The 14,846-nt window shown below is 40.8% G+C and overlaps 1 protein-coding gene across 16 annotated transcripts in view; it reads left to right on the forward strand.

Moving 5' to 3' along the window:
• Positions 1-14,846, forward strand: part of MAST4 (microtubule associated serine/threonine kinase family member 4) — a 565,494-nt gene that overhangs the window by 342,893 nt on the left and 207,755 nt on the right. The window contains exons 1-2 of one of the 16 annotated variants that reach the window (XM_045061538.1): positions 6,128-8,044; positions 12,012-12,092. The exons of 14 other annotated variants lie outside the window; for them this stretch is intronic. In XM_045061538.1, coding sequence (XP_044917473.1) covers positions 7,998-8,044; positions 12,012-12,092 — 128 coding nt within the window. In that variant the 5' untranslated portion in view covers positions 6,128-7,997. Of the gene's footprint in view, positions 1-6,127; positions 8,045-12,011; positions 12,093-14,846 lie in introns of those variants that run through there. One more of the 16 variants, XM_045061558.1, reaches the window with a different exon arrangement.

Raw genomic sequence — 14,846 nt, forward strand, 5'->3', positions numbered from 1 at the left:
CAGGCTCTGAGCTGTCAGCACAGAGCCCAACATGGGGCTTGAACCCACAGACTATGAGATCATGACCTGAGCCGAAGTCTGACGCTCAGCTGACTGAGCCCCATTTTTCATTCTCCCTTTGAAGCTCCTGCATCACTATGATTTCCCCACCCTGACCTGAAGGCACTATCTACTCCCAGAGTCACTGACCGTCCTGTCACCTATGATGGCACCTGCACAGCACCTGTCCTTATCAGAAACAATCTTATTTATGTGCTTACTTTGTTTACCCAACTTAAGAGGATTCCACAGGTGGGTTTCTGTCTTGCCTGCTCCTGTATCTGGTATGCTTACAACACCGACTGCTGAGTGAAATGCGTGAAATGAATGGTAGCAGAAATGAGAGAGTGAAATTGTTCATAACGTGATTTTTACTGGATTATGTGAGTGATAAAAGAAGATGACGCAGGGCACCTTGATGGCTCAGTCGGTTAAGCATCCCACTTGGGCTCAGGTCATAATCTTGTGGTTCATGAGTTCAAGCCCCCTCATCGGGCTCTCTGCCGTCAGCACAGAGCCTGCTTCGGATTCTCTGTCCCCATCTCTCTCTGCCCCTCCTCTATTCGCACTCTCCCTCTCTCTCTCTCTCAAAAATGAACATTAAAAAAAAAAAATACACATGCACCTTTTCTGAAAGTTCTCCTCAACCATGCATAGCTTTTAGAATGTGTAAATAATTGAACATATATAGAAAAAGACGCTCTGGCCTCAGGATTGTGTCCACCTTGCTTTGCAAAATTCCCTATCTAGGTTTCTGGTCGGGTGTGGCCTGGAGACACTGTTAATTAGGTTTCTGTGACTTACAGATACTTCTGGGGCTCTAGCTATAAAAAGTCTTTCCCCCTGAAAACAGGACAGAAGCATATACATATGCTTACATTGGTAATATTGCCGAGAGAAGAAATAGGGAATAAAAAATGAAACAATAATACAGCATTTTTTTTCCTTAGGCGAAGTGTAATGAAATCAGAACCAAAATGTTTAAAACTGGTTGATGATGCTGTGCGTCCTGCAGAAATTGGCCCTTAACTTTATAGCAGAGTTTCTAGAGCTGCACTATTGATTTGTGGTTGGTTAATTCGGGATTGTGAGGGGCTGTATGTGCATTGTACGATGTTTAGCAACAACCTTGGCCTCTGCACACAAGATGCCAGTAGCTGCGACCCCCTTCTCTCCAGTTGTGACAACCAAATATGTCTCCAGACATTTCCATCTCTGGTTGGGAACCACTGTTGTAGAGTTTACGTAGAAGGACCTAGCCTTAAGCCATGTCAGTGCATTTGTGCAAAATCTAGACTTCCACCATTAAGGAGACAGTGGTGTTCCCTCCCTGTAACTGTAGAAAGCTGCTTAGCTTCAGCCTTGTGCATATGTCTTCTCAGTTATACCAGTAAGATTTAGAACAGTGTCCTCCTCACCTCCCACCACCACATTGCACGAGACTCTAGTGTTACTGTAGGTTCCTCCTGTGTGCGCGTGTGTGCGCAACTAGTCCTGGGTCTCTGCCTTCCAGCCGGCAGGGGCCTTTCTGGGTCTGTATGTAGTAGCTGAACACATCCTGATTCTCCAGGTTCGTGGATGCCGCTCTCTGAGCTGCAGACACAGTTCAGTTATCTAATACTGTGGAGAGCTATAGTTACAAGAGAAGGGAGGGCGAGTGTCCTCAGTCGGTAGTTTCACCACTATAGGGAGGGTCGTTCATTCATCTTTCAGCAGATTTTTTTTCTTTTTTTAAAAAAAAATTTCTTTGACATCTGTTTATTATTGAGAGACAGAGACAGAGCATGAGCAGGGGAGGGGCAGAGAGAGGGGCAGACACAGAATGCGAAGCAGACCCCAGGCTCTGAGCTGTCAGCCCAGAACCCGACGTGGGTCCCGAACCCACAAACCGCAAGACCATGGCCTGAACCGAAGTCGCATGCCCAACCGACTGAGCCACCCAGGCGCCCCACCTCCTTTTTTTTTTTTTTAATTGATGTATAATTAACTTGCAGTATGATATTAGTTTCAGATGCATAGTATACTGATTAACCAATTCGGTACATTATGCACTGTCAAGATAAGTGTGCTCTTAATCCCCTTATCTGTTTTACCCACCCCCACCCCCACCCCCACCTCCTCTTTGGCAGTCACCAGTTCTGTGTGTTTAAGATTCTCATTTTTTTGTTTTTCTCTTACTTGTTTGTTCATTTATTTCTTAAATTCCCCATGTGAGTGAAATCATATAGTATTTGTCTTTCTCTTACCTCACGTACCCTCTAGGCCAATCCATATTGTTGAAAATGGCAAAATCATTCTTTTTTTGGCTTAGTAATATTCCGCTGTGTGTGCATATGTACACACATAAATATGAGACCTGAAATCCTAAAACTCCCAGAAGAAAACGTAGGCAGTAATTTCTTTGACCGTGGCCTTGGCAACACTTTTCTAGATATATCTCCTCCGGCCAGGGCAACAAAAGCAAAGTTAAACAATTGCAATTATACCAAAATAAGAAGCTTCTGGACAGTGAAAGAAACCATCAACAAAATGAAAAGGCTGTGTGTGTATATGTGTATATATGTGCATATACATGTGTATAACATATTTACACAGTGCATCTTCTTTGTCAGTATATTGATGGACGCTTAGATTGCTTCTATACCATAGCTATTAGAAATAATGCTACACTAAACAAAAGGGCATGCATATCTTTTTGAATTGGTGTTTTCATTTTCTTTCAATAAATAGCCGTTAGTGGAATTATTGGATCCTATAGTAATTCTGTTTTCAATTTTTTAGGAAAACCTCCATGCTGTTTTCCACAGTCATTGGACCCACTTGCATTCCTACTAGCTGGGCGTGAGGGTTCCTTTTTTTCCACATCCTTGCCAACACTTATTTCTTGTGTTTTTTATTTTCACTATCTTGGCAGGTGTGAGGTGATAATCCCATTGTGGTTTTGATTTGCATCTACCTCATGATGTTCAGCACCTTTCCAGGTGTCTGTTGGCCATCTCTATGTCTTCTTCGGAAAAATATCTATTGAGGTCCTCTGCCTACTTTTAAATGGATTATTTGTTGCATGAGTCATATGAGTTCTTTCAACTTATGGGAGAGGTCATTTGCAAGTATCTTCTCCCATCGGTAGGTTGCCTTTTCATTTTGTTGATGGTTTCTTTCACTCTCCAAAAGCTCCTTACTTTAGTATAATCGCAATTGTTTAATTTTGCTTTTGTTGCCCTGGCCGGAGGAGATATATCTAGAAAAGTGTTGCCAAGGCCAACGTCAAAGAAATTACTGCCTACGTTTTCTTCTGGGAGTTTTACGGTTTCAGGTCTCATAGTTAGGTCTTTAATTTTGAATTTATTTTTGTGTATGGAGGTAGAAAGTGGTCCAGTTTCATTCTTTTGCATGGAGCTGTCCAGTTTTCCCAGCGCCATTTGTTGAAGGGACTGTCTTTTCCCTGTTGTATATTCTTGCCCCTTTTGTCTTAGATTAATTGACCATAGAAGTATGGGTTGATTTCCTAGCTCTCTATTCTTTTCCATTAATCTATGTGTCTGTTTGGGGGCCAGTACCATACTGTTTTAATTACTACAGCTTTGTAGTGTAGTTTGAAATTTTAGCAGATATTTATTGAATATTTGTATGGACTGCTGTTGACACTGGAGTTGCAACACACCTTCTTGGAGCCCACATTTTTATAGGGGAGAGACAATAAATGAATATAAAATATGTCCAGTGATAGATGTTGAGGAGAAAAATATATCAGGGTGAGAAGGAAACAGTAGATGGGGCGGGGGAGGGCGGTGGTGGGTCTTGGAATTTAAAAAGCCTCCTCGGGGGGTTGTAAAAGACATTCAGGAGTAGGATATTTGGACATGTCAGGGAAAAAGAGTTGGAGGCAGAAGAAGCAGTAAACGCAGAGGCCATGAGATAGAAATGTGTTTGGTGTACAGGAAGGACAGTGAGAAACAAAGGAGTTGCAGGGAAGGAGGCCAGGGAGGGTGGGTGTGGGTATGCCCTGTGAAATTTTGTAGGCATGGTAAGAACGCTTCAATGTTTTTAACAAACAAAATTTCAGACGTGTACTGCAGAGAACGGTATACTGAACCCTTCACATACCCATTATCCAGGTTTAATAAATGTTAATATTAGATTACTGTGTATCTAATAAATAGTAATATTAGATACAACATGGTATCTTACTCTCCCTCCCCAGATTATTTTGAAGCGGAGCATAGACACTTTATTTTACCTGTGAATATTTTTATATGTATCTCTAAAAGTTAGGAAGCTAAAAGTGATCCTGATTCCAGTATTATTCTTTTTAAAAATTGTTTTAAGTTTGTTTATTTATTTTGAGAGAGCGAGCGAGCAGGGGAGGGATGGACAGAGAGAATCCCAAACAGGCTGAGGGGCTCAGACTCACAAACCATGAGATCATGAATCCACACCCAAGAGTTGGATGCTTAACCGACTGAGCCACCCAGGTGCCACCCTCTGATATTATTCTTAAAATAATATTACCGCATATCCAGTCAGTGTGTGTGTCTGTTACACTGAGTATTTCCAGGTATTTGATTATGTGTTTGTTTGGTGTCAGGACACACAAGTTCATATGTTGCAATTCATTGATTTGTCTCTTTAGTCTCGTTTAACCCCTCTGTCTCCTTCACTCCCCGCATTGAGCATTTTGGTTTAAGAAACCAGGTCCTGTGTTGTGGTTTTTGCTTTTCCCAGGCTAGCTCTTTTGCTGATCACTTCTCTTTGTCCCTATATATACTGTAAATTGATGCTTTGATGTAGTGGCTTGATTATATCCGGGTCGTGTGGCTTTTTTAGTAAGACTGCTTCGCCTATGTTGTACCAAGAGGCATAGAACAACCACTTGTCTCTCTATGATGCTATAGTCACATCATGATCATGACCACAATCCACTGACTTATTAGGGTTTGAGAAATGATGATACTCTAATTGTAGCACTCCTTCTTTATTTACCAGTTGGAATATTTATATAAAGAATCATTTTTTCATCTGTGAGGTGCAGTTCATAGGGAAATCAAGATAAGTGGTTGATTTTTCCCTTTTCCAGCTTTCAGAATTAATGGGGTAGTTCCCTAGCATCTTCTAAAAGGGGCCCAGGCTGGCTGGTTCCTTCCTCCCTCCTTCCCCCCTTCCTCCCTTGAACTCCTGGCCTTAAACACTGTTCTAATGTTCTAATGTTCTAATGTTCTAATGTTCTAATGTTCTAATATGTTGCCATTGTCACAACTATTGATGCTTGGTTTTTTGGGGTTTGGGCCACGTTTGCTAGGTTTTTAGCTTTTACACAGAATGAGAGGGAAACTCTTGGAGGGTTTTCAACACAGGAGTGATATTCTGGAAAAGATCACTCTAGAATCTGTGTAGCCAACAAAGTGTAGAGAATGTCAAGGAGGAAGTGGAGAGATCAGTCACAAGGAAATTATAATGATCCAGCCTGGTTAGGACCCTTGGATCAGCATGGTTCAGGGGGGAAAGAATGGTAAGAGTCAGGACATTTTACCTTGCAGGGAAACTTATTTGGCAAGGACAGGAGGATAGGGAGTTTGGGTTTGGATATTTTAAATTAAGGGTATTAAAGGGAAATTCAAGTGAAAATATTTTGTGGTCCATTGGTAATATGGAACTGAAATTCACTTAAGACCTGTGTAGAGAAGTCTGTTGAATAAAATTCTAATGTGTCTCCTAAGATGAGGTACTTTAAGAGATTAAAAACTTTAGAGAATTTAACTTTTTGGGAGGCAGAGTGGAACCTTCCTTCCTTCCTTCCTTCCTTCCTTCCTTCCTTCCTTCCTTCCTTTCCCCTTCCTTCCTTCCTTCCTTTCCCCTTCCTTCCTTCCTTCCTTCCTTCCTTCCTTCCTTCCTTCCTTCCTTCCCTCCTTCTTCCTTCCCTTCCTCCTTCCTTCCCTTTCTCCTTCCTTCCTTTCCCCTTCCTTCCTTCCTTCCTTCCTTCCTTCCTTCCTTCCTTCCTTCCTTCCTCCTTCCTTCCTTCCCCCTTTCCTTCCTCCTTCCTTCCTTCCCTTCTTCCTTCCTTTCCCCTTCCTTCCTTCCTTCCTTCCTTCCTTCCTTCCTTCCTTCCTTCCTTCCTTCCTTCCTTCCTCTCTCATAACCTGGCTTGTGCCATACTTCCTTTCTGCTATCCCTGATTTTCCTGAGTAGAGTTGATCCCCCCTTCTTTATGTTCTATTATATCTTTATTGTTTCTTATTGTTATGCTTTTCATATTAATTTAAATGACTTATTTACATTCTGTCTGGCTGCCAATGATCATGAGCCAATGACCGTAATCCCAGCATGGATTTGTTGCCTCTGAAAGGTAGGATTGGTTAGTTTTCTGTGAGCCCCCACAGAAAGAGAAGTTGTCACCTCGTTAACAAACACCCTAGACCGTGTTGGTAGGTTAGGGGTTAGAGAAGGGTTCCAGGAATATCTTATGAACCTTCTCTGGCCCACATGTACCTTTGTAGAATTAGAAACAGGTGACCCTCTAGAGGGGTACAAAGCTGAGAGTAACTTAGTGAAAATGCAAAAAAAAAAAAAAAAAATGGGGTAGAAGCTGCCCAGAGCCATGCAGCAGGCTTGGCAAAGTAGGAAGCAGGCTGGACTTCAGCCTTCACTTACTTTTTTGCCCAGCACCTTTGTGCAGCCTTGAACAACTGCACATGGCTTCCCTGCCAGTGAAGGCCTTTGGGATAGGGCGTAAATACCCCGGAATCTAACCGGGCGTAAATACCCCGGAATCTAACCCTAGTACTGCCCCTAGGTGTATGTTGTTTTCTTCCTCTGTGTTTGGATGGAATTTGACTTCATAGACTTTGAAATGTAACCGCTTGAACACAGCCGCTTGATCACAGATTTGCGGTGTGCCTGTGGGCTAGCAGCAGTGCTTGAATATTCTTGCTAAAATAAAACTTCATTTGATCAAGTACTTCTAGGCAGACCACTGGTTACTGAATTTTAAAACACTTTAAAATACACCAGAAGAAATGAGTCAGCTATGTTCTTCCTGCACCACAATGCAAGTACACTTAGTCCCAACTTATGGATAGAAGGAAACATTGTGTTGCTGAAATAAATACGAGATGAAACTTTCAGGCTTCCAAAACATACGTTCTCCCTTTGCTTCCTTAATCGTATCTGATTGCTTTTGTCAAGTGTAGTAGCGCTGTGAGGTTCCTAACAATCAGTTTTCAAAAATAGAAATACAAGCTCCTATCTCTCGCATTTCCACTTGGTATTTCCCATTGTAGGGTTTTGCCTGTTCACACAAGGCTTTGCCTCACACCAGAGTTCAACATCCCCCAAATTAACACAGTTAGTTTATTCCTCTTTCTGATGATTGCCTTATATAGAAAAAAATCTAATTGTTTTCGTTCGGCACCATTCTCCCATGTCTTTCTTGTGGCACATGAGTGATTCTGTTAACTCCACCAAGGAAAGAGTAAGCGGAACTTCCTCAGGGTGTCCGGATTCTCTCTGAGCGCGTCCCTGGGAGATGGGGAATGGTTGAGGTTTGCCGAGATAAACTCTTTCACAAGTACGATGCTGCTGCTTTATTGTTTTGTTCCAGTCCGCAGGATGAAAGGACTTTTCATCTCACCGAGGTGAAAACTGGGTCTGTGAGTGGAGCGACTTTGTTTAAAAAAAAAAAAAAAAAATCAGAAACCAATTACTTGATATGCAGAGCTGAAAGCCTCATTCCCTTAACGAAATCAGTGCTGTGTGCACTGCCGTTAACCTGAGGAAGGCGGCTGACATCTCTTGATTACGGCTAGAGGTGGAAGGACCCAAACTTGCAGGATCCCCCTCCCCCTAGAGAGATTCTTAGTCCAGTCCTTTATAGAGGTTCGTTTTGGCTCTCTGTCATCGCCGGGACGCTGGCAGGGAATGTGTGCATTGGTTACAATACAGTGTGGTAACATATAACAACCATGAAAGCCCAGCGGGAAAGGCTACAGATTCCGGGGCTGACCTTGGAGTAAGTATTGTCTGTCTTTAATATTTTAATGCTTTCTGCATGGCACTCGCTTTCCTGCGCCCAATAGCTCTTTAGCATTTGTTTGTACTGACAGCCTCAGAGCACTGCAGTGTGAGGTGAAGGAACGTGTCTTAAATGCATGGCATTTGTTTTCAGCTCATGTGGAAACCCAGACCCTGCATTTTGCACTGCAGTCAGAAGAGAAGAGGGTTTTTTGTTGTTGTTGTTGTTGTTGTTTTTTATGTTTTGTTTTTTTTTTTGCATATTTAAAGTTACTAAACCTCAGTGCTGGAAACATCTTAACAGCTCATTGTGAAAGAATGTATCAGCAGGCCTTGGTGTAGCTGTCTTTTTCTCCTCTCTTACTGTTTGTTTATCCCCACGCTGCCTTTTTCTAAAGAAAGGCCTCTGTCTGCATTGAATAATAGAAGACATTACAATGGATTAGAGTACAAGAGAAGGGTTATTTGTAACATTCATTAGATGTGATCCATGTTTTATTTGTGCAACAGAATATTAATGAACTGTAGTGCATTTTGAATCCTCTCTGCACTGTCTCCAGCCACCGCATGCAGTGTTTACCTAGTTGAGATATGTGTTTGCTTAGCTGTTTTTATTTTTTTTTTTAACCCATTAACTCATCCGACTGCCTTCTAATCTGATGTAGCCACATGAAAATGCCCACATCTAATTTGTGGCGCAGAAGTTAAACATCTGTGATGCAGGAAGCGTCAGCAAATTTTTATTTTAAATCTCTTAGTCAAAGATGCAGAAGTCTGTGCTTGGCACACTTACCATAATAAACAGTAAAATAGAAATGTGGTAGAAAAATAGAAATAGCCCTTTTTTCTAACTCCTAATAAAGGTGGAAAATTGCGTGTCAGTTGAGATTCATACAATCCAAATCATTTTATACTCGATTACTTCCAGGAAGAGCCTGCAGGAAGAGTACTGTGCCCCGTTCTGAGTACTAATTATTCTTCTTGAATTCTGGAGATGCGTCATACGAGGGAACTGACTTCATAATTAAATAATTAATAAAAAACATGGCATATCTCAAGTGATGTGAATACTTTTCTAATCAATTCTCGCACTAAAATTTGACGCTGATTTTATACTAACAAGTACTCACTTAGAAAAAGTTAGAGGGCTCTTAACAGCCCTCTTGCTAGCTGTGGCATTTTTCATAATGCACATCCAAGTGGTATTTACCTATTGCCCTGACATCTGTCCCCATCTCCACCTCCACCGTGGCATTCAGCCCTCACTGTCCATATGCAATATCTCAGTGGCACGCACTCCTTCTTCCACGTACCCCTCCTCTCTCTAGCGTTCTGGAAGTGCACAGCTCACTCAGATGCCTATGCTTCTGTGTTCAAGACCCAGGAGCACTAACCCCCGATTCTGGTTGTGCCACTTCCTTGTTGCTGTCTTTTGGACTTAGTATGTATCATTTCACATTACGCCTTTTTCTTTCATTTTTAGCATCTTTCCATTTTAGAAGGAGACATTTGAAAGTAACTTCTCAATATACAAATTCAGTTGTATCAAATGTTCTGCCCGTAATTTGAGAGTCTGAGGTATGCCACAAATTTTATGACTTTGTCAATGATGACACAGTGCATATGGGTCAGCCAAACACAGGGGGTTCCCTGGATTTTGTTTTGGCTCAGGCCACACCCCCTGAGTCTAGCTTCTAAATGTTACTGTGCATTTAAAATCGATTACTCCTCCCCCTAAGGAGCTTGACATAATAGAAATAGGGATCACTCTTAAATGTCATTGTAGTGTTAGCATAACACTTTGAGCATTTCGCTTACCTTGAAATGTAAAGTCACTCTTAGGTAGACATAGTTAATTTTGCATTCATTCACAGAGAAAGGTAATTCTATAGTCTTGGGGTAAATTCATTTTCTAACCACTGCTTGGAAATGTTATAATGGGAAATCTTATCACTCATTTTATTAAAAGCAGATTTAATGTTTATTGTTTTAATTATCTGGGGACCTTATAATACACCACATATGTGGCATAGTTTTTGAATGTTCTCCCATGAGACTGTACTGTTTTTCTTTCAGGAGGGTGTATTCCGTAGGCCTTGCAGCGATCACTCTTACGGTAGCATATTTTATATTCTGTAGACAGAACTCGATTTCCCATCTGACTTACCAATAACACACCACGAAGCACTTTCTGATTCCCCTTTTAAAAATTGAAATTTCTGGATGTGAGACATCAAATACATATGTATTTCAGACATTAATGAGTCATTAATTTATTCAGAAATCTCTGATATTTAGATGGCGGATGTGTGGCCTTAACAGTTTCTGAGAAAGTAAGTCGCTTTTTTCTTTCTTTTTCTCAACTTAAGTGTAGAAATTGGAGTAAGTACAGAAATAGTTGGTAACACGGATACCTGTGTCAGCTTGGAGACACAGAGTGGGTTCCATGCCTATGCATGTCTATTTTCAGAACACAAGGGACAGATAAGACTGTACTTAGGTTAAATCACGTCTGTGTCAGTAGACATTCCTGAGAGCTTTCCAATGAGCTGCTAAGTTAGAGTACAGCATGTTTAAGAGCAGTGGCTTTTGAACGTGCTCTGACTGTATAAGGAAATCAATTTCTTAGTTTCTTAAATACTGCCACCAAACCAGAGAATGGTTTTAAAAGATAAAAACAAAAAACAAAAAAAAAACAACTTTGTTGAAACATTTTATTAAATAAGTGGGAGCATTTTGAGCAGTAATTCTATGTTTCAGTTTAAGACGAATACAGCCAAGTCTCAATTATCCATATGATGGGAAACAAGGATGGAACTGAAAATGTGATAAACCCAAGTCTGATTTTAGCCACGGTTGTCATTTCTCTGTTCAGTAAAGGGGACAACCAGCTTGAATCATCCAGTGTACTGTTCCATTCCAAGACCCCTTCTCTGAGATAGAAAGACATGGTGTGGTGTAGTCATGGCCAGTACAGGGGCAGGAGAATATTCTTTAAGAAACTCATTGCACCATAGTGTGCATTTGTCTGCTCACTTGAGCCAAAGAGTTGGTACCAGAGTACCTAGCTGATTCTAATTTTGATTTGGCGATGTAAAAATAATTGGAAATAATTGGATATTAGCTTCATACTTTGATCCACGGGTCAAATTTTTATAAGTAAGATATGTGACAAATGTTAAGTTTTGTGTCTTCCCTAAAACAAGAGAGAGATGAGTCCAAAAGGAAAAACAATTCAAGGAAACATAGGCTGTCCACTCTGATGAATATTTGAGAGCTGGCTGGTCATTGTGCTTGGTTGTTTGGATAGGTTGGTGGGGGTGGAGACCGTAATGGTCTTTTGACAGATGAAATTGAAAAAAAACCTCTCGAGAAAGTACAATCATTTATAGGTATATGTAAGAAATTTTGAAGTTCTCTATTACAAACATAAGTGTAAGAACACTTTTTGCCTTTGCCCCCGGGGATTACAGAAAATGTTGTTGGGTGTTTTTCACTGCTAAGTGCTTAAAAACATATCTTCCTATTTGGAAATGTTTGCTGCTCTGCCTTTTAAAAACCACTGTATTTAACCTGAATTCTATTGTCTGGTAACTACTTCCCTCTAGTTCTACAGTTTTACAATTGATTGTTGGTCAGAAATAGAATATACCAAGTGAGTAAAGCAGGGCCAAGTTTTCCCAGCAAACACCACAGAAGATACCTACCACGTTAGCTTTGTGACCAAGAAAAGGCACAAATGCAAATGGCAGCAGTAGTTTTAAGGAAATCAGTTTCAGTAGGAAGCCTTGCCCTTGTTCTCTATTTTAGAGCTGGAAAGAGGCAGGTGATGAGCTGATTACCTAAGGGCATCGGTAGGCATGCCACCGTGGTTCTGGCCTAAAGGGAACATGGTCGCTTAGATGAGCATTGCTATTTTACTGCCACCATTTCCCCCATTGGAATGACATTATTTTAACTTTCAGTCTCACTCCAAGGAGCCTGAGTCCAACCCCAACCAGCCCAGGCAGCCCCTGTAGTCCTCTCTTCGCTTTTCACTTCTGGAGGTAAGCGCACTCCAGTGCCACCGGCCCTTGGCTGCTGGGTCTCTCCCTTCCCTTCCCCCACACCCTGCATCAAGTATGGAACCCTTGGGACTCTGCAATTCACAGTGAACAGTCCTTTCCTAATTGTCGTCTAAGTGTTAACAGAGAGAGTGAGGAATCTGGTTGAGTCGTTTACAGATGATTTACAGGAGCACCTGGAATATGTGCTGTGCTCCTACCATTCAGTTCATCTTATTTATGCTTCTGTTAATGCCCAGTGATGAGTTGTGTAACTCCTGTGTGTGTGTGATGGTTTTTCCTGTCGCTTTCTCAGGAGATGATCTGCTAAATTGTACAAAATGTGATCCACCTCTTATAATACAACTTATTACAATTTCTAGAAAATATTTTCTAATTCGTGTTAAAGCACCACAATATGCATTGCCACACATTATTTTATATCCTGGTATTTGCAGGACAACTCTTTAAATTCCCTAAAAGGATTAGGATTTTTGATCCCTTGTAAAACTCCTGCTACCTCCCTACCCTCTTGCTCACTGGCTGATGTAAATGAATACTTCTCTGGTCTTTAGAGAAAGATCTCCAAGGAGCTTTACTTTTACTTGAGCCCAGTTTGTTAAAAGAATGCCTGTTAGAAGCTACTGTTTACATTGTATGTATAATGCTATGTTCTGTTAAGATTTTCATGAATTCAAAGCCTGGACAGAGTGAGTCTCCCACTATTTAATGAGAAGATATGCATACCGTATCCAGTAACCCCCCCCCTTTTTTAATCCTAAGAGAGAAAACGAATGAAATTCTCAGTTGATAGAGTGACTTAAATTATTTGTTATTAGTGAATATATTTTTTTGCCTATATGCAAATGAATGAAAACACTAGCCACTCATGGCCATTTCCTTAAAAATAGTAACTCACAGGTTTTATGCTTAGATGGTATCAATGGGTCAATTTAACTTATTTGTTTCTCTCATTTTCTAAAATAAGACTGAACTAAAATCTGTGAAGAATTGACTGGGGAAATGAATTAATGACTTTGAACTTTACTTCTACTCTTCTGCTGATAGGATTAAATTTATTGTAAAAGTGACTTTCAACATGAAAGTTCCATGTAATAGCTTTCATAAAGCATATAATATATGCTGTCTGAATATAATAGATCCTGAAGCATAGGAATAGTTTTCTGACAATCCAGAGAACTCCCCTACTCATGTAAGTTGTCTATTTTTGATGATCCAACCAAAAGTAATTTGACTCTCTACTGAATTTTTTCTTTAGTGTAACACATGTCTTCATTAAATGCTTACATTCCCTTTTCTTTTTCCTTCCTGAAGACAATAAACTATTCAGAATGCAAGTGCTATCAACAGTAGAGGAGAAAAGAGTATCAGACAAAGGTTGTGGTAGCTCAGAGGAGGGTGAAGTTTTTTTTGGAAAAGGAGAGTGTTTTTGTAGAAAGATTTATGAGACCTGGTGATATTTGAGCTGGACCTTGAGAAATAGTGGTGTTTCGGGGGCAGTGGTGGGAAGGATGGTTGTGAAGGACAAAACCAGGCTGAGAATAAGACAAAGTGAAAAAGGTGAGCAAATGTGGCACATTGGAGAAATGATGTGTGTAGCCAGGACATAGGATGGATAAAGGAGAAGAAAATCAGGAGTTGTACAGCGCTGGATACGGACTTAAAAAACAATGTGGGATCATGTTTCTTAGAGCCTTGAACACTGAGCTAAGAAGTTTGACTTATATCTTGTAAGCGTTCCAGAGTTTTAGAAAGTTTGTTGAATAAGGAAATGACCAATCAGAGCTCAGACTGAGGAAAGTTACCTTCACCAGGTATTAAGAATAGGCTGGATTTTGGGTACAAACTTGAGTGAGGCTACTAGTACATTATTTCATGAGTAACAAGTCCCAGATTAGGACAGGTACAGTGAATTGAATTAACATGTGAAAAGTACAATATAGTTGACCACATGCTTTCATACACATTGTCTCATTCCATTTAATCCATCATGGTAAGACCGAAGGGAACATTGCTTCCATTTGCCGATGAAGATGCTACCACACAAAGAGATTAACCAGCTTTACTAGCCTAGGATTCAAAATGAAGTCTCACATTTTTCCACCGTGACTAACCTGAGATACATAATGCTCTGAGATCATTTGTATTGAATTTTAATTTCTGGTTTACGTAGTCTTGTGACCTCCTTCAGTCATTTTTATTTCCCCAGTGCTTCTTTCCGGAAGTGTTTGAGAAATGTTTATGAATAAATGAATGACTTGGAAATAGAAGATGGATTTCTTACATCACGGCTCACACACAAACCACCAAATAAACATCAAAAAACATTTGCTCACATACAATGGGTTGTACTTGTCATTCACAGACCAGGAGTGTGAGAGACTATCTCCTCCACACGGTCATTGCGGGATCTGGGGGGTGGGTCTTCAGCACATGCCTTCAAGTTTGCCCTGGGTATCCGCATTCGGCTGGTGGAATGGGAAGGAGTGTGGGAGATGGTGGACTGCCCGACCTGAGGATGGCACACATCAGTTCCACTCACATGCCATTGCCCAGCATTTTCTATTCTGACTGCATCTATGGCAAGCAAGGCTGGAGAATACAGCTTTCTCGTGTTGTGGAAGCAGAGGAAATGAGTTTGGTAAACAGCTGGCAATCCTGATCACAAAAGTCGATGAAAGAAAGGTGCCCACGGTTGCTCTTTAGTAGATAATTTTGAATCAGGGATTTGCACTG

This window comes from Felis catus, chromosome A1 (assembly GCF_018350175.1).
Source record: "Felis catus isolate Fca126 chromosome A1, F.catus_Fca126_mat1.0, whole genome shotgun sequence".
NCBI lineage: Eukaryota > Metazoa > Chordata > Mammalia > Carnivora > Felidae > Felis > Felis catus.